The sequence below is a fragment of the Poecilia mexicana genome, unplaced genomic scaffold (assembly GCF_051168715.1).
Source record: "Poecilia mexicana isolate PSO_F unplaced genomic scaffold, ASM5116871v1 scaffold_15, whole genome shotgun sequence".
NCBI lineage: Eukaryota > Metazoa > Chordata > Actinopteri > Cyprinodontiformes > Poeciliidae > Poecilia > Poecilia mexicana.
The window spans coordinates 7,788,811-7,811,709 of NW_028263384.1; the positions used below are offsets into that span (position 1 = coordinate 7,788,811).

The 22,899-nt window shown below is 41.5% G+C and overlaps 1 protein-coding gene across 2 annotated transcripts in view; it reads left to right on the forward strand.

The window, feature by feature from the left end:
- meis1b (Meis homeobox 1 b) overlaps positions 1 to 22,899 on the forward strand; it is a 105,549-nt gene that overhangs the window by 39,493 nt on the left and 43,157 nt on the right. For both annotated transcript variants that reach the window (XR_015765531.1, XM_015001137.2), the window contains exon 8: positions 11,390 to 11,535. Coding sequence is in view for 1 of the 2 variants with exons in the window: in XM_015001137.2 (XP_014856623.1) it covers positions 11,390 to 11,535 (146 nt within the window). In the remaining variant the exon portion in view is untranslated. The remainder of the gene's footprint in view (positions 1 to 11,389; positions 11,536 to 22,899) is intronic.

Here is a 22,899-nt window from a genome sequence, read left to right on the forward strand (position 1 = left end):
AGATATTCACAGTGTAGCAGCACCAACAGGCAAACAGAACAACCAAGAATAGATGCATCAGAAACCAATTACAAAAATGAAACTAAAATACATTCTCTGTTCATGTAATAAATAGAATATGTCCCAAATTATACCATAAGTCTTAACCTATTTGTTAAAGCTGTCACCACGTTCTGACAGTATAATATTAGACAGATAATATGTGGCAAGATCGAGCTCCCTCACTTCCTGCCAGTGCTATTATTGTCGCCTGAAGAAACACAACGCTCCTGACCTAACAACAACCAATCAGAGCCAGGAGGAGGGTTCTGACAATCGGTGATGCTCAGTGAGCTAATGGTGGAGAGACAACTTACCATTACAGGAAAACTGTTAACCCAGCATCATCATCACCTGTGTTGTGCTGAACTAGCTGTAGCAAGGGGAAGGGTTTGGGCACAAGAGTGATTGACAGCGCTAAGACCCTCCTCCTGACTCTGATTGGTTGTTTCTGACTGAAGTGGGGAATGTGAGGAGGTGAATTTTTTTTTCGGATGTTTTACAGATTATTTGTTTTATATTGTCTTCATATAATGATCATTTTAACAAATGTGTAAAAAACATATTTTTTATAAAATGTGCGGCTTTAAATTATGTTTGACTTTTGGTTTTTATATTTGTGCAGAAAAAGGCCTATGAATGAGATTTTACACAAAAACTGGACTTCAGTACTAAGAGAAGATCATAAATATGTACAACTTCCTCCATTTTAACTGGAATTAAGGTTGTGTAAAAAAAAAAAAAACTCTAAATCTTATTGCAGTAGCATAATCTGATGCATGTTATCACACTTACTAACAGAGTTGGGCCCCCATACACTTCTGCTTGTCACAGTTCCAGGTACTTTAAACTTTCGAATGATTACTCAGACTTGGTAAGTTTGGGAGAGTATTTATGTTTCTGTTGCCAAAACATCTGATTTGCCTTAATGGAATGTTCTGCTGTCTTTCCTATTTTGATGAGAGTAGTAGTGTCGTTTGTCATGTTTAAAGTATTTTTCAATAAGAAAACTTTGTGACATGGTTATTTTGAGCAAATCCTTCATATTTACTAGCAGCTTTCTACAGTTTCGTTACATTGTTTATGGTGAACATGTGAAATTCTTGTGCTAAGAGTGTAGCTGGTGGACGTAATCAACCTTCCTGCAAGATAAATGTCGTCAAAAGTATGATAACTAATCATCTTAATGTTATTTCTTTACATTTGTAAAGATACGGGCCAGTTGAGACAAGTCGTCTTCTTGTGTCTGCTTCTTAGCTTTTGTTCTCTAGTCTTTACCGTTTTTGAAAGTCATCCTGGTTTTTCTTTTGATGACATCAAAGTGACATGATAATATCATAGTCCTTTATTAGGGATGTCACAGGGAGAACGCAGTGTACTTAATATGTTCACAAACAACAACACAACACACCCAATCGGCTCCCACAAATTTTTGATTTCTACGCCAACTTTGTTTTAATGCACGTGTTGTTTTTTTTTAATTCTTTTTTGTTGTGACTTGAAGACATTCCTCTTATCTGACTTCCTAATTTCCTCAATCAAATAACCACAGCAGAAATTATTGCCCCAAACTTGGCTCAGATTCTCACAATAACAAGACTCCAGTGTGCCTTAATGACAAATAATGCCTGAAGATAACTACCCAGTTGCATTCGGTATTGAATCCGTCAGCGCCCATCCACAAAACTGTCATCATTCAAGGAAGGGTTGCTTTGTTCTTGCAAAGGGCTCTTTATTTATGTAATTACTTTAATGGAATTGTCTTTGATTGCAGGAAGCAATTACTTCAGTTTGCTCATCATTGTTTACCTGGCTAGCTCTTGTTTTTTTTTTTTTTTTTACAAGAGGAACTTTCTTTCTTTCTCTTTTCCTTTCTTTCTTTTCGTAGTCGGTGGAATTTCTGCAAAAATCAGTTGTTTCTTTTTTTTTTGTCTTCAGAGTCACATGATCCAAACAAAGTGGCTGAAGTTTGAGGTGAACATCTAAAACGAGCTAAGACCTTCTGGCAAAGGCAGGAAGGGAAGTCTAGACTAGCCATATTGTTTTCCTGACAGCGCATGTCATTATCCGCAGAGCACTCGTGGGGATAGCTTTCCATCTCTCCTCCAAGCCGGGGAGGGAAAAAAAAAAGGGGGTGGGGGGGAAGCAAAGCAGCATTGGTCACAGAGAGTGTTTTGTATTGAAGCAAACGTCTGTGTGTGTTGGTTTTGAACACTTTTATCATCATTGTTGGAAAGTTGCCTTGTGGATGAGTTTGGGAAGCAAGAGGGGCATGTGGGGATAAAAGTGTTGTTTGGTGCACCGAATGGGTCTTTCCTGCTTGAGAAAAGCATTGCAAGGAATGCCTGCATGTTCAGAATATTTGGAGGTGGGAGGGAGCCCTAGAGTCATGGAAAGGGAGCCCCCCCCCCCACACACACACACACACCCTCTCCCAAGGCCTGAAACCCCTTCCCCCCCGTTGAACTCCCCCTCAGCAAGTCTCGAGCTTATGAATGGTCTGAGTACAATAAGCGCCACTTTTTTCTGCACTCCCTCCCTCTCGCAGGCCCTTCTTTACCCCTCTGAGGATTTCTGGGAATGTAATGTATGTGTGTTTGTGTGTGAGTCCCAGAAAGAGGAAAAAAAAAAATAGAGTGAGAGGGCGAGCACTTTAGTGAAAGTACATGAGCAAGAGTGCGTGCGCGTAGTCCGTCCATCATGCTCGGCGTGTTCATGTGTGTATGTATGAATTTCTCGCCTGCCAATATGAGACGTGTGTATCCCATGTGGAAAAGGATAACAGGCCCCTGAGGCCTGGGTCTTTCCCGAGCAGCCAATCCAGGGTCATGTGAGCTTTCTGGGGTGTGAATCTCAACGAGTGGCCAATGAAAGATCAGCTCCAGGTCACTTGGACTCCATCAAAGACTCGCTCTTTTCTCTTTGATCGGAAAAACCTTTGGAATAACTACGCCCTTATAAAGTCGAAAGACTTGTCTCCACTTCTTCTCCTCGCGGTTCATCCACAGCCAATAAAACCTCGCAAAAACATCTCACGAAAAACGCTTAGCCATCTGTGAATGACTCCTAAAACCGTGTCCCGCTCATGACATCTGGTACAGAGCTGATATTCATAAGCTTTACTCCTCATCGCGGCAAGGTTTCTAAGAAGAAACATTATTAGAAAGCTAAATGCCATACATCTCCTTCATTGCGCTGGAAGCGACAAGATCGCAGTTCGCAGATGAGTGAATTGCAAGTCCGTGGCTGTTAATTTGCCAGGCAGCAGAAAAATGGCTGACACCTTCCTCGTGGCACGTGTGCCCATGTGCAGGGGGCAGGTAGTGCCAACGACGCTCTTATTCTGAGAGATGGTTCATAATCAGATCATAACAGATTAGCCTAGATACAGCATGATAATGTCAGAGTGCGCCTTGAGAAAGAGAGATGCACAGGGGTGATAACAGCGCGACAGGGAGACGATAAAACAGAGGCGACTGAGCGCCGCTTGCACTCGCCGGATGAAAACGTAACGAGAGTGGACACAGGAAAATGTCAGCCTTTGTATTACTTTCTGACAAGATATCATTAACGGCTGTTTCATTTACAGTAGTGAAAATTCTTAACTCTTACACTGAGGATGCTTTGCAAATTTTCTAGATTTGAAGGAGTAATCATTTTGGAGAGTTAATTAGCTGGTCCCTGGGGCTGAAGCTAACAGCTAGCCCTGGAGGGACCACAACCACAATGTAGTTCTGAAACAACTCCAATATGAAAATCATCACAGTGGGGTGCCAACTAAGTTTTAGGAAGCTGTAAATGATCTTCATTTAGTAATTGCGGCTATGATTATTTCCCATGAGAATGGAGGTTGTGCCTCCCGTGGTCTTCCTGTGTGAAATGTACTGAAAGGAATTCCTGTTTCCAGTGAGAACAACTGGCGTACGTAAAGGTAACAGTCTTTATCATCGATATTAAGGATTTATTGACTTAAAACAAACTCCTATATCTTGCCAAAAGGTTTTTGTTAGTTCGTTTTGCCTTGTTTCAAGTGCACTAAGATATTTGTACTGGAAACTAGGCAGAAATATTTTGCAAAATTTTGTGTTTGCAGTGTAGAAAGTGATGTTCTCAGAGATGGAAGCAAGCTAAACCCCTCCACATCAAAAACATTAAAAAAATGCTTAAGTGAGGCATCTTCTGAACAGTGAAAACATAAATGCTGCCAACGCAGAAAATCTATTAGAAGGCCATAAAAACCCATAATGATGTTCACTTATACTACATTACAACCCATTCGAGGCAAACAGTAACCATATTTTACAGTAGTTTTAAGGATGACTTAGTAGCATTAACGAATTGACATGACCCAAATATAATGCCTTACTTATCTATTAGATAGACCTCCTGACTGGAAGTGTTTCAGTTCAATTCAAAAATACTAAACTCCAATCCATGCTTCGTTTTCACTTACTATTTCACTCCGGTTCGTTCACCACCCCTCACATCAATCTCATGTGTAAGTTATCATTGGCCCAAAGCATAAAGTGACGACCGTTTAAAGGCTCATCGGTGTTTGAATAAACTTCTTTGAGAATGGAGTTGTTTGACAGCAGCTTTGGTCCCTCTGAGACTATCAGAGACCAACTAATCTGGATTTAGAGCGAATGAGGACAAGAGAGTTTATATACTCGGGTAAGAGAGTACTTTGCTCCAAACTGTTTTAACCACTTCTTTAAACCCAAAGTGTCGAGCTAGCAGATGGAGTGGAGGAGGAGACATGACAGTAATGAAGTAGAAAGAAGGAGAGGAGGGGGGTGGGGGGGTTGAGAAGAACACAGAAAACAGCCAAATGAAGCCGAACACAGAAGAATGCATCGGTTTAGCTAATGCTAACAAGCCTTGTAATGAATGAAGGAAGCAAAGCAAATTTTTTACATCATTGTCTCTTCGCTCACAGTAAACATGAGTGGGATTGTGTCTGAATGTGTATTTTTGTATACACCCTGTGAGGGGACTGATAAAATATTCCTTCCCTTGGTTGGCCCCGGGGCATTTCAACTGCCCCTGGCTCCTTCCAGTCAGTGGCCTGCTCCTAATTGCCGCACATAACACACACACGCACACACACATACACACACATGCATGCATGCAGACCCTCTGTGGTTGGAAACACACATTCATGGGGGAAAGGCAGAAGGATGCACGCACATACAGACGACTGCACATCTATGCATGCATACATTCTTCACAGACAAACATGCACCCCCGCCTCTCTGCATTGATTCCCCCCACCCCTCCATCCCATGAACCCCCCCCCCCACACACACACCCAGCCCCCCTGTTGCCCTTCACCCCCCTCTCGGTCCCTCCTCTAACTAGTTGCGAAGACGTTGTCATGGCCGATCATGTGGGGCAGGCCCAGAGCTGTGCCTGTGGCTTTTTCTTGTGTGGAGACTGCAGCTTGCTAGGTTAGCTTCCCCACGCTGAGTGCATGCAGCCCAGGGTTACAGCCTGCTGAGGCTCTTAGTAAGGCTGGCAGACTGTGCATGGAGAGCAACTGACTGTTTTACTGAATGAGCTGCTCATCAGCTGCCTGGCTAGCTTTCTGACCCAACTGAACACAGCTGGCTGACCGAACATCTCAAAGACTATTTTACTGTTTTGTTTAGTTTAGTTTTTTCATGAGAAATGTAAATAAGTAAAAAAAAAAATGTTGTGATGTTATGTTCATTCAAGCATAACATCGATTGGTTCTTGTGCGATGATTCATTCAGCTCAGAAGATGAGATATACTGAGTTCAAAGGAGCGAAACAAGATTTGTGGAATATTTAGAAATAGACTTCATAATTCTACTATTTTGACAAATAGAAACAGTGTTTTATTATTTTACACATTAGAAAACCCTGGAAAAGTCTTTTATTTTAGTTCTAATGAGGAACATTGAGAGAAATGCTAGCTTTAGCATTGTTAGCAGCTAACGGTTAGCTGGTCACAGTGCTTACAAATCGTTTGTATTGGTCTCTAACAGTCTCTTCTTTAGCAAGGTTAGCAAAATGTCGACATAGCTAACATTAAAACGTTGTGGAGACATCTGAGGCGCTTTTGGAAGGAAGTGTTGTCAAATAATAGTCGACTGCTTCAACAAAATAAAAGTCTCAAACATTATTCTGTGATTTCTGGTGGTCACCTTCAGGATAATCACTTAGACTTACTTCACCAGATGAAGTCTTGCTTCCACCAACTGGATAGAGTCTGGAAGCCCAATGAGAAATATCGTAGTGTTTTATTATCACATCGTACGTTACTATAAATAATCTCACAGACAAGTTCAGATTAGATAATCTACTGAGCATGCCCAGTTTAAACTTACAGTGTATGCGTGGAAAAAAACCCCGTCATTGATCACGACACTAACAAGCCTTTGCATATTCATTAAGAAGCAGACATTCTCTGATATTCTGGCATTTCTTCACATTATCTCCCTTGTTATTCTGTATGATGTAGTCAAGATGAACTAGAGACATGATTTGGCGAGCATTAAAATAACGAAGTCTGCTTCTCGGCCGTGTGTTGCATCAAAACTGGTTTTAAGTGGATTCAAATCAATAATCTGTTAAAACCAAGTTATAAATACTCTTTATTTTATTGTCCAGAATCATGACTGTCACCTTGTATTTGTGTCAGTCTTTTTTTTATCAGTTGTGTTTAGATGGGGAGAGGCTTTCTGATTAGATGTTTTTTTTCTGTCTTAGATGTCAAATCGAGATAAATAATCCCCAAGAAACAACGGACTGCTCCGCGTTGGGTTTTTTTTTCATTTGATTAACTCTCCTGCACCGTTTCCTACTCATTATTTTCTCCCCCTTCATTGCCTCTATGAGTGTCTTGAGTTTGCACGTTTCGCTCCCGTTTCTCTCCATCTACGTCTCCATCCTTTCTTGCGCCGTTTCACCCTTTATCTCGTCTTTGTTTTCCGCTCCGTTGTGTAGCCTCTGTCTGCTTGACAGGCTGCTGTAGCACCGCTGACATTTCCTCGGCATGGCTGCCGAAACAACAGCTTCAGCACCTTTCCAGGCTCAGCCTTTTTTCTCTTCTCCATGACTTCTCTCCTCGTGCTCGGAGGTAGAGAAAAAGCAGAAATTAGCCCCAGACCTCATGGAGGTGATTGGTATCGAATTGCACTGAAAATGGAAATGCCAATAAAACCGACGGCCTTCTGCCTCTTTCTTCCCTTCTAGGTAAAGTAAATGTACACTTCTAAGTCTGACCTATGGATGCTTGCTCCCCTTCGAGGGAAAGTAGGAGTCCATAGGTCAGACTTAGAAGTGTAAAGGATAGGAATGTGTTAGCAATTCCGTCTGTTTTGGGTTGCAGGTGATAAAACTGGAGAAGAAAGAAGGAGAATGTTAATAGTGAACCATTTTTTTTGTTGTGTTTTCTAAACATTCACCTTCTTTCCTTTCTTCTCATCGTACCTCACCTTCTTCCCTTGGCTTTGGCGCTCGTTCGATCCTGCTCCGAGCCGGTTCTCCGGCCGTTTGCTTCTGTTTTTTCAACTCGCATGGGACGAGCCCCTGGGTTTGTTATTGTAGGCTTTGCTGAACATGAGCCGGTCTTTACGACGGATTGAAAGCATTTGCTTCCAATGAAAATCTGGTCTTAGATTACAGGGCCCCGACTCGGCTCACCCATCTTTTTCCAGCAGGCAGCTGGGAAGGGAGGCGGCGGTGGCGGGGGTACAGGGAGGGCGGGCGTATTTCTTTTGCCCTGAAACAGTAGGAAGAAAAAGCTGAACTCACTCACAGGGCTCAGACGGTGCTTGTCCTAGGCTAATGATGTAACTGAAGCTTGCAATGTGAGTGTGTTTCCAGGACAGAGAAAGGCTGAGAAGCTGCATAATGTGCTCAATGTGTGCCTGCTTGGTGTGCGTAGGGCTGAAAAGTCTTGTTAATCAATTAATGGATCAGTTGCTGAACAATTGTAATTGATTGTTCAATGAAAAAAACAACAGTTTTCTTGTCATGGGGTTCTCCTGGTTTGTTGACCTTAAGTAAAAAAGCCACAGTTACGTGATATATTTGGTTGTAAAGTAAAACATGATGTAATTGCTTTTATAGTTAGCAACCCACAAAGCAATGGAGAAATGTTTTTGGATTTCAACGCTGTGGCTACACAGACATGATTTATACATGAATCAATCTTCAGTTTATGCATAGCCCTGATTTAGACCTATATATTTTGTCCAGGTCCAGAACAAGCAAAGCAGTGTGGTCTAAACGAGTTAAAACGTCAGTCCATAAAATTGGCACATATGACTTCCGGTCGGGCCACCCACAAGATAACAGTGGAAAAAGTGCTCCCAAAGAACCTGAGAAATTGCTAAAATACCCCCATGTAAAGTGAGAAATGAACTCACTGAGTTAATATATAAAGGGAGCCATATTTATATATAGATATTTGTATATAACATTGTTTAAGAAGCAACTTATTAAAGCCCACAGTAACATGAACAAACAGGCCAGCAGCTAAAGCTAATGAGTAGCAGAGACTTTAGCCAAGCTGACCCGATGGAGAGAAATGTCTGACTTGGACGTGATACTGCGAGAAATAAAAGGTTTTCGCCGAGAAAACAAAGGAAAGCGAGAGGCCATTAAAGACGAGATTGTCAAGATAAATGCCAGGAAGGACGAAGTAGAAGGTAGGATTGTTGGAGCGGAAGGAAAAATTCAAACATAGTTCTCATGTGACGTATCACAGAAAGTCTGACTGACTTAGTCGTAACCCAAAATATAAGTGAGGCAGATGAGGAATTGCTTATTCTTTGTCTGTATAAGAAAAAAAAAGTAATAAATTATTTTTGCAGTAATACTGTTCGAGTGTGTAGCTCATTGTCTGTAAAAGACGTTGTGATCCCAATGTGACCAGTCTGAGTTTGTCAAGCAAACCTAAAACAGGTCTGCGTCTAGACTTCTACTAAACATCTAAAAACACATCAAGCATACAGACCGAAAATATATGAACTTTGTTGATGCCCAAGGTAGCGTCAATATTACCTGTACAATCTGTTTGTGTTTTTTCCTTTTACCTCCTTTTACTTTGATTTTGATACGTTGACTTACACCCATTAAACTGTGTATAAGTTTTACACTAAACATGTTTATTGCCCCGAATTATATACTTCTTTGCTCTTTTATTCATAGAGTAACACAAGTATAACAAACTGTTATCAGCTGGTTATGTAGTCAGACTGTTTTCCTCTGGTAGCTGGTCTCTCACACACAATGACTGATGAAACCACTGGAAATATTTCTAAACAGCGAAACAGAGAGAAATGTGGAACACTGCAGGTGTTCAGTGACTTTAAACCATAACCTGTTGAAACCTTAATGTTCCTCACTAGAAAACGTTCTTCTACTATTACATAGTTCTCATGTGCCATAACACTTTCGGGAACTTTGTTTCTCCGGTTCTGGTTCAGACTGTGCATTTTCACAGATATTAAAAACTCAAAAATAAAGAGTAAATTAATTTGAAGAAGTCCTAAAGCCAATATATATTTATATTTGAATTGTAATGTGGTGAATTTTGGTAAATTGGCAAAGGGTAATGACCAGATGATTAATTCTCCATTGCTTTATCCACTGGTTGTGTTACATTAGCCTGAGCCAAGCACACGCTTGATCTTCATAGGTGCATTATCAATGCGCAGTAGGGTAGTGTTTGCATCAATGCCAAGCCCGCTCTTGTTTCTACCCCCCACCCCCTCCCCTCATGGCGTCACCTCCACTTCCACATGAGGTTCATTAGAAAGCCTTCAATATGTGTGCATATGTATCTCCTTCTGCCAGCACAGTCGGAGAGAGAGAGAGGGAGAGCTGGCCGAGCGTGTTGTTTCGTTTGGTTTGTTGAGAGGCTCTCTCTCCTAATGGCGTGTATAATTCAGGTGCCCTCCAGGCATGCTTTCAGGAATTCTTTTGCCTGAGGTAATGGGGAGCAAAGGCCCGGGTTTTAGGCCCTTGATTATTCCATTGATGTGGCAGACTGGAAAAAAGTCATCTCCAACCGGATTAGCGCCAACATCGCCATTAATTATCAATGAACCCGGATCTTGGGGGTTTTTGGGGGGGATTTTTTGTGAAGGTGCCGGGTGTCGCCCTATGGAGGTCAGTGAACTGCCCTCAACTCTTGCCGCAGTGAAGAAACCGAGATGCTTTGGAAGTGCTTAGCGTGTAATCAATAAATAACAGAATCCAATTCTGTGACTGCTTCTGCGGTTTTATATTTTTTTCTCCACGTTCTCACTTCCAGGGTAGGGAGGCGTTGCGGGACAAACGTCAGGCTGTTTGGCGCCGGAATACCCCGGCGTGTGAGGGTGCCACTTGTTTACCTCGCCTCATGTTTCTTTAATGATTATCATCTTCATTCAGGGCGACTCGAGTTTTTTTTTTTTTTTTTTTTTGGAATAATGATAATAACAATTAGGCTTTTCATCGCCGCAGATGGGAAGCGCCACTTTCTCTCCAACCAGAGCTGTATTGAATCCGTACAGTAATTGGGCGTCTTTGAATGCAAGTGTGTGTGTTTGTTTGTGTTGAAGAGTTAATGTTGTGGAGAAAAGGCCCGTGGAGCACTTTTCCTTTCTCTTTCAACGCTCAGATACTCTGAGCTGTCTCACTGTACCCCCTTAGGTGAGGTTAACTGGCCTTAATAGAGTCTTATCGAAGCCCTACAGGTTGCTGTAAGCAGCCATGATGCTATTGTTATGAAAAGCAGCTAGCTTTGTTAGCGCTGTTTGTGCTTCCCATCTATTTTCCTTTCATTTCCCCCTCCCACATCCTCGCAACCTTGCCTTTTGTAGTGCCGTGTTACTCTTTCCACCCCAGGTAAAATGGCAGAATGCGCCGGGGCGACGCTTCAATAACTATTTTCCCCTCAGGATAATAAAGACTAAATCTTTCTGTCATTTTCAATTCTGCGCGGGCTTGGATGGGAGAGTGGGGAAATGCAACCTTACAAGTCCTTTGTGCTCCCCCTCTCCCCCCTCTCTCTCTTTTCCTCACGAAAGGATGCAAGCGCTTACTGTGTTTTCAGGGACGGTGGGGGGAAAAAAATGAAAAAGCTGAGGTTTATTTATAAATGTATTAAAAAGTGAATGCATTTAGCGAGGTGCCATTCTCTGCCAGCCATTGTCGAAGGCTCCATACCCCGTCCGACACAAAGAAACCTCCAGAATTCCTTTTTTTTTTCTCTCCGAAATCACATTTATTCCCTTTGAACCCGAAAGACGCGGCAGCTGCAGGAAAGCAAAACAAACTTCCCTGACGTCTGATTGGAGCTGTCTCTTCCTGTTTCCCCGTCATGTGACAGGTGACGGCCTGGACAACAGCGTGGCTTCGCCGAGCACGGGCGACGACGACGACCCGGACAAAGAGAAGAAACACAACAAGAAGAGAGGGATTTTTCCCAAGGTGGCCACCAACATCATGAGAGCGTGGCTCTTCCAACACCTAACGGTGAGTTCAGCCCAACAATATGTGTTTCACGTCACGTGTGATCCTCAACTCACCGCCAGCAGCTTACCTTCCCCAAGTCTTGCTAGCTCTGCGCTGCTGGTGTTTGGGCAGAAAGACTTTTGCACACCTGAAACACACACCATCCAACACTTGGCACGCATTCGGGCCCGGTTTGTACGGCGAACACTTCAAAGACAGGAGACCCGTGTAATGTTGGAGAGAATCTCTGATCATCTGCTGAAGCTGAATGAGGCAGAAGCAGAGCAGAACCACCCCCGGCGAGTTTGTCCAGATGGACCGAAGAACCTCGTTACATTAGTTAGCAAAATGCATGAGACGCTGCGAAAGGCCAGTGGCTTGGCTTTTGCTTTCCCTCAATTAGCAGGAAATCCACTCATCGTTTGAGACTGACACAAATAGTTTGGTGGAAGCTAATGTTATTTTGTGGGTGATAGAATTAGGCTTAGGTTTACTAGGAGATTTATTAGATCAAAATAAGCTCCTCGGTGCTGTTTAGATGTGACTTTTGTTCCAGTAGCTTCTTTTCTGGAGTTTCATGGGCCTTAATGAAGCTCAGAGTTAGTTTGTCTTACAATTAAAGTGATGATATGCTTTTTGTTTTATCACAGCGCATCTATAAAAGCATTCGTTGCTTTAGGTAAACTGTTAGATTCTGTTCTTTTGTTTAGAGGACTGTCACAAAACCAGTACATTTTGCTGGACAATAAATTATCCCAGATGTTATTGCGATAAAGAATAATATTGTTATTTTGACACGGTTTTTATGCAATAGAAAGGTAATGCCATTATAAAGCAAGAACCCATTCTCAAAGATCAATACATTCTAATGAATGTTTAACACTAGAACTGAAATACATTTTAAATATCAAAAAACAGGTTCACCTTTCAGAATTTAGCAGATTTCTGATCTCAGGTTTTTGTCAAATTTGACCTCAATTACATAGATTAATTTAAAAGAAAGACAATGCTTAATACAGTTTACATTTCTTTCGGATCCTACATTAGCGATTAGCACCGCTAGCATTACGAGTTATTTAATGAAAAATTATACAAAAGTACATAATTTCTCAACACCTCAGAAAAAACGTTCAGTTCAATATCACCGCTCAGCCTTCCTGTTATCTGATGAATAGCTTGCTCTTTCTGGTTCTCTCACAGTCTGAGTGATTTGCAGACATGATTGGTAATGTCATGCTAAGCAGAGTGTACTTTTACATAGCTAAATGTTCTGCTGTTTCAGCCTATTGTGCCCATATCTATTTTCGTAGGATTGTCGCTTATGCCATGAGTCATCTTCACCAAACAGGAAGTGCACCGCAACAGTCTGCAAGCACAGTTTGTTTTTAGATGGAGAGGTTTCACCACAGACAAATCATTTGTTGCAAGATGTTTTATAAACTTACGAAACTACTGTAGATTATCTCTTACACACTGCCCTGATGGAGTTGCATATCGATGCACCTCCTGTATGCTCTTCTTCTACTAAAACTTGTTGAAATTGTCTCTCCAGCAGCCACCCCTGTTGTAAATGAGAACTGCAGTAAGATATCAAAGCAACACTAATAATGTTTAGTGAGTTGATCAAATCCTGCTTAACGACTTTTTCAGATCGTTTTTGCATCCATCTTTTATGCATCTTATAAAAAAATAAAAAAAATAAATGGTATTTCCGATCAAATTCATCCTTTTAAAAAACGGCTAAAAGCAGTAAATCCGTTCTTCAAAGAACGTCGTATTGAAATATAACCTAGCGTTTAACAAAACTTTCAGTTTACATTAAGCCAAATTGCACTGGATTTCAAAGTTTAGGGCAAAGCAAATAGAGGAGCTGGAAAGTGTTTGGCCATTTAGAGGCTTTATTAACATTTCCTCTAAGAGCCGTTCCCAGGAAAGATGTCTTAGAAGTACTTTCCTAACTCTGCGTCACTTGCAATCTGCAGACCTCAGGAGTTTGTGGAGAACATGATACGGTTCGGCTGAGTGGCTCTCGGTTTTGGATTGCACAGGCCAAACGGGAGGATGCGGAAGATTGTGGATATTGCAGTCTTTAATGTCTGCGTACACCGGCATGTGACGTCAAATGTAACATTTTTGGAGAAAATGTTTTGCCTTTTACTTTTTCAACCTCCCACTCTCCATTTTGTGATCTCACACCCCAAACCCTTCATGGTCAAAGGGAGAGGGTGTTTGTAGCACACACACACAAACACACACTCCAACATACCTCCTGTGTCATTTTACACTCTGAATCAGGCTTATGAGGGGTTTCGACATCGTTGGATTTCAAACATTTGGTAGGATATGAGCTTCAGGAGGAGAAGAGGGGGATAAGGGAGGATCCATGAAACTCTCCTTCTCACGAGCAAAAAGAGAGAGAGGAACCAAGCCGTGCACACGAGCTGGCAAACAATGGATATAACGGGTGAACTACTTTACGGCACCAAACTGGAAGAAATCTGAAGAGCTACATCCATCTTTTGTGGCAGCGGCATCATTTCTCTGAATAAAAAAAAAAAATCCAACTTTTATATCGAGTGCATTTATTTAGTGGGGGGGTGGGGAATCCCAGCTGTTTTTAACAAGGTCACGAAATGTAACTGAAGCTTTTCTTTATTTTATATTTCACCTTTTTTTAAGCTGATCAGAGCTTTATAGCGACTGTTTAAAAGCAAGCCAGGACTTTTTGTTCTCCTTTTATTATGGTTCCTTCAGCCACTGGGCTCCAGGCTAGACCCATATTTATCTTACCAGCAAGCAGAGTGATGATGACACATCTCTAACACTCAGTGGAGAAGTCAGAAGACAAGTCAAGCAAGTCGAGGCATCGTGGGGGTCACTGAGTCTCCATAGCAACCATTAATTCTACATGTTGTTTGGTAGTGATGCCAGAAAAAAAAAAAAAAAAGAAATCTTTTTCTGTAAATTGGTGGAGTTTGATTGGTGGAGTTACAGGGAATTTAGCTGGAATTGTGTGGGTTTGATCAGATGAGACAAATATTATTGGGGTTAATGGATCTGATCTGAAACTCCTTTTTTTTCCCACGATAAGTAAAAGTGGTGAAATTATTGGCTAGGTTTTCTAAGTGCTTCAGTAGCTGCGATTCCATTGACTGTAATATTGCTGTAATAGGAATGACGGAAATAAATTTGCTTAACGGAAACGCCAATTTCGGAAAAATAATCCTCAGGTTTTTCTGCTAGGATGAGAAGGTTTTTTGGTTTGTGTCTTCTGCAAAACTGCAATGGAAACATGTTTTGTGCATCACCCCGGGTACATAATGAACAACTGGATGTTACTACTGACGGAAATGACGAAGATAACAGGAAGTAGATGGCGAATCATGTCAAGGCATGTTTTTAATTATTTATTGAGTCAACACGTGTGCTTTTAGTTATATTTCTTCTTCTTACTGGAAACAACTCAATTGCAGAATTGTGTTTTTTCAGCGTTTTTCGATATTAAAGTTTTGCGAACATTTGCAATGGAAAGCTAATGCGATGTAACTAGCTGTAATGGCAGCTAGTGTGAGATTAAAATTAAATATTTATATCAAGGCTTTTTACATACATAGTTGGGCAGTATTGCAGATGCCAGGTGCCAGTCTCATCTGTTCACACTAATCATTCTTTGATGCTGCCGTCATTTGAAATGGCCTGTTGACCTTTTTAATCATGGCGTTTACCTGCAAATGCTGTGTAAAAGCACATTATTCCCATAGAAGGCTTATGGTTGAGTCTTAAGTTTGACAGAATAGCGGGAAAAACGGCAAGAACTACAGTCGAAGTTTGGATCCCAAACTTCAGTATATTATACGTTAGTCGCCCTCACAATTGGACCCTCAGGGGAGTTCCCATTGTATCGAAGCGGAAAGGGAAGGTGGGTGGCAAAATGGGGCTATGAGTGCACCGGCAGGGTAAGAGGTAGGTGGCATTTACACAGCTGTTCTTTCACTGTTGTGTTAAAGTCGCTCATTGTATCCACCATAGGTGTTTATCAGCTACTTTGCCAGGGAAAGGTAAAGATTGTTTCCCGCAACAACGCGGGGGGGAAAAAATCATTTAATTCCCAAGATTGCTGTTTTCCTCACGAGCTGCTCGTCTGACTGGGAGAAAACACGCTTCCATTTGAGATTCGCTGCAGCAGTATTGAATTTGTGATGATGACAACGTTTGCAACTCTGAGTTCTCTCCAACACACCCAATGAGCTCATATGTTGTTGACAATGCTTGTGGGACGGGTTCAGCGCAAGAATTTGGCTGCGCTGACTTGGAACGACTACAAAACATTAGCGTTAACCGCCTGTCACCGATGGCCAAGGCATGCAGTCTGCTGCCAGCTTGACATGCAGCTGTAAACCGGGTAGGAGGCCGTAATAAACAAGAGAAACGGGGAAAGACCTTTTTTCCACTTGTCTTCTCATCACATTGTGATATTCCTTATTGTTTTTATAATAATTGTGTGGCAGTTTCTGTCCTTTCTCTTTTGTATTGATCTTTTTTATTGATAATATTTGTGTAGTTAAGTCATTTTGTCCCTGTTTGGTTAATCTTTGTTTTTAGTAAGGCAAAAATTATTGATTGTCCAGGGACAACAGATGAAAAATAGCTTTTTGGCTAATTCCGACGCATTTACAAACAAGGGGCAGTATTTTTTGGAGTTGTTATAAAGTTGTTCCCTTATCGGAAACATACCGAAAGTGTTGATTTGAATTTTTTTTAATGCATGTTTGACAAATAATGTCAACCATTTAGCTGTTCAAAATGCCTGGGTGGACATAGCTTCACCTTCAGGACAGTTTCCAAACTTTATCCTCACAGAGAACCCTCCCCACTCAGCTCCTTCAGACTAGCCATTAGCAATTAGCAAACACCTGGTGGATGAGCTCATGCATCTACTGAGCTCATTATAGCAGCTACTTCTCAGTGAAATGCTGAAAATGTTGGGTTAATGAATAATCAATAAGTCACATTTGATATATATAGCATTTTTATAACTGAAGTTGACAGTTATTTATGCTCTAAAATGACTGTGTGCCTGGAAAACACGCAATACTGCCCCTTTAAATTAATTAGACTGTCTGTGCACATCTGATCAGAGAAATCAACTTTTTTGTGATTCAGAGAGAATAGCTAAAGATTGTTGGCAGTAATTTTGCATTTATTTAGCTAATATTTATGTATTTACAACGTCAGAAGCTAGTCTTAAGAAATTCCACAGTCCCTCCTCCCCACTGTGGGGTCTGGTTCTGTCCGCCCCACCTAACCTGCGCCCTCCCCTCCACACAAATGGTATTTTCTTGTTTAATTTAACAAGAAATGAGTAGTAAATGAAAGCTCAGGCCTCAAATCCCCAACGCGCCCCACGCTCTGCTCTCCACTCCCCTATGAAAAGGCAATTTGTGAAATTATGTGATAGAGTAATTAGATGGAATTCACCCCTGCCGGTGTGCTGCACACACCGACCATATTCCCATTTAGATTGCTGCCTCACTCGGGTTCAAGGAGGTAGAAACGAAACGAATGCGCGCATGTGTGCGTAGCAGTAAGTTTGGCATTTGAAGTGTCAGCATTGGTGTATTCGCACACTTTTATACACATTATCGCGAACACACTCACATCCTGGCTCTCCTCCCCTCTTATTTGTACACATATGCAGTGTAACGAGGGGCAGCCATGATCGCAGCTCATAAAATAAGCCAACCCGCAAACCCTCAATGGGTTGCCTCTGCTTCCCCACCGTCACACCCCGCCTCCCGACTCCCTCCTCCCTTTCCCTTAAAATGTGTAAAATGCGAAGAGGGAGAGAGCATTAAAAAAGATCCAACTGGAAGGCATAATCCGCCATTAATACAATTAGAGGATAATTTAAATGCTAGTGTACACAGATGTAGCCGAGCTGGGGGAGCATCCCCCTCCCCTCACCCCTCTTGGATTTTTTTTTTCTTCAACAAAGCAGCGTATGCTTGTAGGGGGTGCAGGGGGGCTGGAGGGTGTTGAGCAGAAACAGGTGTGAAAAGTGATATAATTCATTTCTGCACCGTTAGACGAGGCCAGAAGCCTAGTTGTTGTGTGCAATGGTTGGATGTCGGGTTGGGCATTTATTGTATCGTTTATCATTTATCGTGATAAATTTCTCATCATGATAAGAATTTTGGTTATTGTTGTCATGATAAATTCCAATTAATGCTGTTTAAAAAGAAACCGGTTTGTATTGTTGGTAAAACTTTCTTTGAACATGCTTTTCTTCCTTGTAAAATGTATAAAGTTTTTTTCTTAGGAAAGCCAAATTAGTATCAGATTTGATAAGAATCTTTTGACTAAAAATAAACAATAACACAAACTCCAAGCCAGCAACCTTAGAGAAAACCGCTTGGATATCCCCCAGAGGGCTGTGGCAGATCCAATACTTGTCCTGAATCGGGTTCTGCTGAATGTGTTTTCCTGTTTGAACAGAATAGCTGTTCCTCTCCACTGTCACCACATGCTTGCTCAAGAGGAGAGAACTGTGTTTTTACCAGTCGACAATATATGATCAATTGAAATTGAAATTGACTGTTAAGATAACAATGATTGGATATAATTGGACCCTCAATTCAACTGTCTGATTGGAATAATTTGGACTGAACTGAACAGATATTAGTTCACTCATGTACTGTGGAGCACTTTGTGGCCCTCTGAGAAAGCGCTCTACAAGTGCAAGCCAGATTAGATTCTTTGTGTATTGTTATGAATTGGCCTTGTTTGACTTGTGTACTCCCTCAAGATGACATTTGTTGTGAATTAGCGCTTTATAAATAAACTGAATATGATGTATGACTGAAAGACAGCAGTGGTCTTGATAGTCTTGCCAGAAAGTAATCGTCCTGTCCTTGTCTGATTGACAAAAGACAGACTTTTTTTCCTGGATTTTGCAAAACGCGCTTGTACAATTCAGACTATATTGCATTAGCAGATGGCATGTAGTCCAGTCCAGCAGAAACTGAAGCTGGCTGAATGGTTGAATCACACAAGACCTTGAATCGGCTCTAGGTCAATCTGTCCCTTTGCCAATGTACATTTTGTACACACATAAACTTTTTGGATCAGTTTTTTAACCTTCAGTATCTTTGTGAATTATGGGAATAGTCAAAAAATGCTCAAATCTCACACAGAAGTAAAGTTAACAATTATTTTCTGAGGGCTTTGTAAGCCATACAAACAAATGATCTTACAATCATTTGTTTGTGAATTATAGATAGTTGCGATTAGTCTTTTTTTCCATCCATACCAACTGTTTGGACACATGGTTGATATCAAACATTAAATCATGTATCTATGATGTAGCTCGTACAAAACGACCAAAGTACGAAGGTATGAAATGATGAAGGGTTGAAGTGAACAGCAGCCCATTGAGTCTCATCGGTTGCTTGAGGAACTAATGAGATCTTCAAACCACACTGAGGCGATCAGGACTTTTTTTTTTATCTGCAGCATGTTGTTACTCTTTACTGAAAACACATTAGTTCCTGGAAGTTTGGAGAACAGAAACCACACACTAGAGAATGTCCACTAAACAATGATTTTTGGGAGGAAAAAAAGAAAGGCTCTAAGGTCAGAGTTCACCGTTGCCTCAGACGTCATTATTCTTGGGCTGTTTATTGCTGGAACCTGGATGTGTCAGCGCCCGGGTCAGCCAATGCTACCCAGGTGCATTGGCTGACCCGAGAAAGTTCCTGAGAAAGTTTTTATCCCCCTGGTTGTGTTTTCAAACCGAGATCAGAGGGTTACTCCTGCCCACTTTCATCTCTACTACTCAGTTGTACTGATAAGGAGGAACAAGGAACATGGAGAAATTCTGAAAAAGATACAATGGCTGAACCCAATCCAGAACAGTATTTTTTTTTAGGTCATATTTCCGACATTCTTGTCTTGTGATTGTTGTTTATCTTATCTATCCGCAACAGAAATAAGGTTTCTCATAAAACATAATTGCAACTAAAAGTCAAAGCCACAGGGACGCCTTGTTAATATCTTTTGAAGAGGCATCATTAAACAAACTTGAAAGGAGAAACATCAGCTGACTATTTATGTGTTTTCATTCATTTATTCATAAAAGACAATGAAGGCACGACGTCCGTCTTGATACTGTACAGTAATTCGAAGGCTAGTGTCTTGGATTAAGGCCTAATTTAATCTAAGTGGCAGTCAGAAGCTTTGGCGCCACTGCATGATGATTTCAAAGAGGTCTTGAGAGACGACAGACAGGCAGATGGACGGATCTGCCGAAGGCCTGGCGTGACACCGCGACAGAACGGAGAAACGAGCGCCTTTATTTGCTTTTAGAGACTTTATCTTCAGAAAGGAACCGGCCCAGGGCTGTGTGTTTGTGTGCATCTGCCGGTGAGGGTTTGCTGCTTGGTGTTTGTGCAAATGCTCATGCGATCGCCCGGGTCTGTTTGTGCGAGGGCGTTTGGAAGCAATGACTTGACCGTACCGATCGCAGGAGTGGTCGGTGTCAAAGAGGCGGCAGCTGAGTCAACCTGCCTACCCCCAATAAGACACACACACACACACACACACACACACACACACGCACACACACACACACACACACACACACACACACACACACACACACACATATTGAGCCCCAGCCCCCACATTACCCCACACCTTGTAATGAAAACATCATCAATTATCCGTCTTGACAGGCCCCAGGGACCTACGAACAGAAAGCCTTCTTTGGGGGCTTCTTTTCTTGGAGTGACCCTCGCGGAAAAACACTCTGCGATTCTCCAACCCTTTTGTGAAAAACATTCGCGCTTCCGTTGAAGTTTGTATCCAAACCTTAAGACTTTGCTTTGCCAACAGGCTCAAGATGGTAGAGTCCATTTGGTCAAGGTGTGGGGAGTAGGAGGTGTGAGTGCCTTGTGTGGGGTACTGGGGGGTTCAGAGGGAGGGTATGGGGTGGGGTAGGCATAATGGTGTGGCTGGGGCTGAGGGAGGGCATCAGTCCTGACAGAGACTCCTGAAAGGCCATCTGTGTCGTGATTGATGGATGGAATGATGGATGGTTCAGTAGATGAGCAGATGGGTAGAGCCATACAGTAGGTAACAGAGAGACTCACACATGGCACAAGTGTTGGTTTCTGGAGATATTGGCTTTTTCTTAATGTCACTTTCTGGAGAAGTTTATAAGATATTTTCTCCCATTCTGTAGTTTGTCTTTTTTAAATCGATGGGATGTACATACTTTTAGGTCTTCCGGGAGGTTTCATTCCCATCTTGTTTCAATCTAACAATAATCAGTTTTTAGACTATTTCCAGTAGATCTTGCTTCTTTTGTTTCCGAGTCTGACCTGCCGATTCAGATTTTGACTGATTTAGACTTTTTAAGGACTTTCATATGTAAAAGAAGGGAATGTGCTAGTAGTTGTTAAATAGATCTAATCATTTGGAAACCAGCAGCAAATGATGATATTACAAAATTAGTTCCGTTAACTCGTGAAAGTATATCTCTCAAACTTTTATGAGATGTTTTGTTAAGCTAAAAAAAAGTGAATCAAAGTACATGCTGGTAGGGTTATATACCTTTTTTTTTCTTTGTCTCATTTTTTTTGGGTCTCATTGTACCTGGATATATTTCTGCTGTTGTCTTTGACAATTAATTTTAAATATTTTTAAACAGACTTCCCAAAAAAAGCTAGCAACATTAAGCATGAAGCACTTCAAAACAGAGTAAGATGAGTATTATATTGTTGATTATTTTACTGTTATTCCCGTTATCGCAGCATTTCAAGTGACTTCTTTGAGCAATACAAAGGTGCAAGTTCCAGTCTTTTATAAAGTGCCTCTACATTCCCCCCAAATGCTTGACTCCATTTTTTTTTCCTTCTAGTCTCTCCTCTGTGCTTCTTGTATCGTTTTACCCCACCATTTAAAAGCCCTCAAGGGCAGTTAACTTTTAATTCATGTCACCTTTGAACTCTTTCCTAGACGTCTGCCGCAGATCTGGAGCAAGAGCTTGCACATTTGTGTGCGCGTTTGTGTGTGTGTGTGTGTGAGCTGATCTGGCGTTAGTCAAGAAGTCGGTTTGTGTGTTTTCTTGAGAACGTGAGAACTTTACAGACCCTCAAGGTCGGTCAGTAGCGCTGGAAGGGATCAAGAAATCTAATGGCTCTCGAAGCTAAACAGACCCTTCAGGCAGATTCAGTTTGAATATTCAAACGCAGCTTGTTTTTAGATTGTACATAACTTGCAAAAAATATACATAGAGTATTCCAATGTTTGGTTGGTTTACAAGTATTGTGATTACGACACAATTAATTTTTACCAAAAGTAATTCATCGCAGTTGTGTCCCTTCTTGCCATCATTTTCCTTCTGCTTACCCCCCTGCGCCCCTCCCCAGCTCCCATATAACCTCAGTTGGAGAAACTATGAAACAGTTCAGTGTGTGGTTTCATTGTTGTATGTCAGAGAGATTGATGGCCTCATGCTGAAGCTGTGTTTCACACTAGTTCTATTTTTCATTATCAGCTATATGTGAGCAGCATGTGTGTGTGTGTGTGTGTGTGCGTGCATCTGTGTGTGTGTGTGTGTGTGTGTGTGTGTGTGTGTGTGGCTACAGGCTCTCAGATATGCGAAACCATTCTCGGTTTGGAACCCACTAATCAGTTTACGGCAATCTGTAAACGCAGAGAGGGAGTCGACTGAAAGCGTACACTTGGAGGCAAATTTAAACCCACTACGCAGACGCAGTATTTTAAAAAAGGTGTTACAACAATGCCTTTGTTTGTTAGGGTGTGGAGTTCCCCACCATCGCTGTGGAATTTATTGGAGAGTGTGTGGCAAGTTTGACATGTGGTAGAATCGGGATAAATATTGTCTTAAGGCGGCATTCAATTTGGCTTGGAAACTCGAAGGATGGAACGGCATAATATCTGGTTTCTTGTTCCAAGTAAAAACAAAAACAGTGGTAATTATATGTTGAGTTGGTGCTAGCTACCAATAAAAGTCAATAATAATGTCTTTCTGTTCATTTTATGTTTTAAAACACAAAAAGAACATGCTTACATATATGAGTTGTATGACACGATGTGTGCTGTTGCTAGAAAGAGACAAACTGACAGATTCACAAACAAAATCAATATGTCAACATATTGAAGACTAAGTTCAAGGCTTCAATTCTACCATCACAAATTTCAACTTCCTTTTGGAAAGTCCGTCTCAAGAGAGAAAAAAAAAGAGACAAAGCTTTTGTTAGCTTGATCTTATGGTGTCATCTAGCAATTCTGCTATCTTAGATGTATGCTAGCAGCGAGCATTTCCTAATCTCCCCAATTCCTATTGCCAAATCGGAGCCT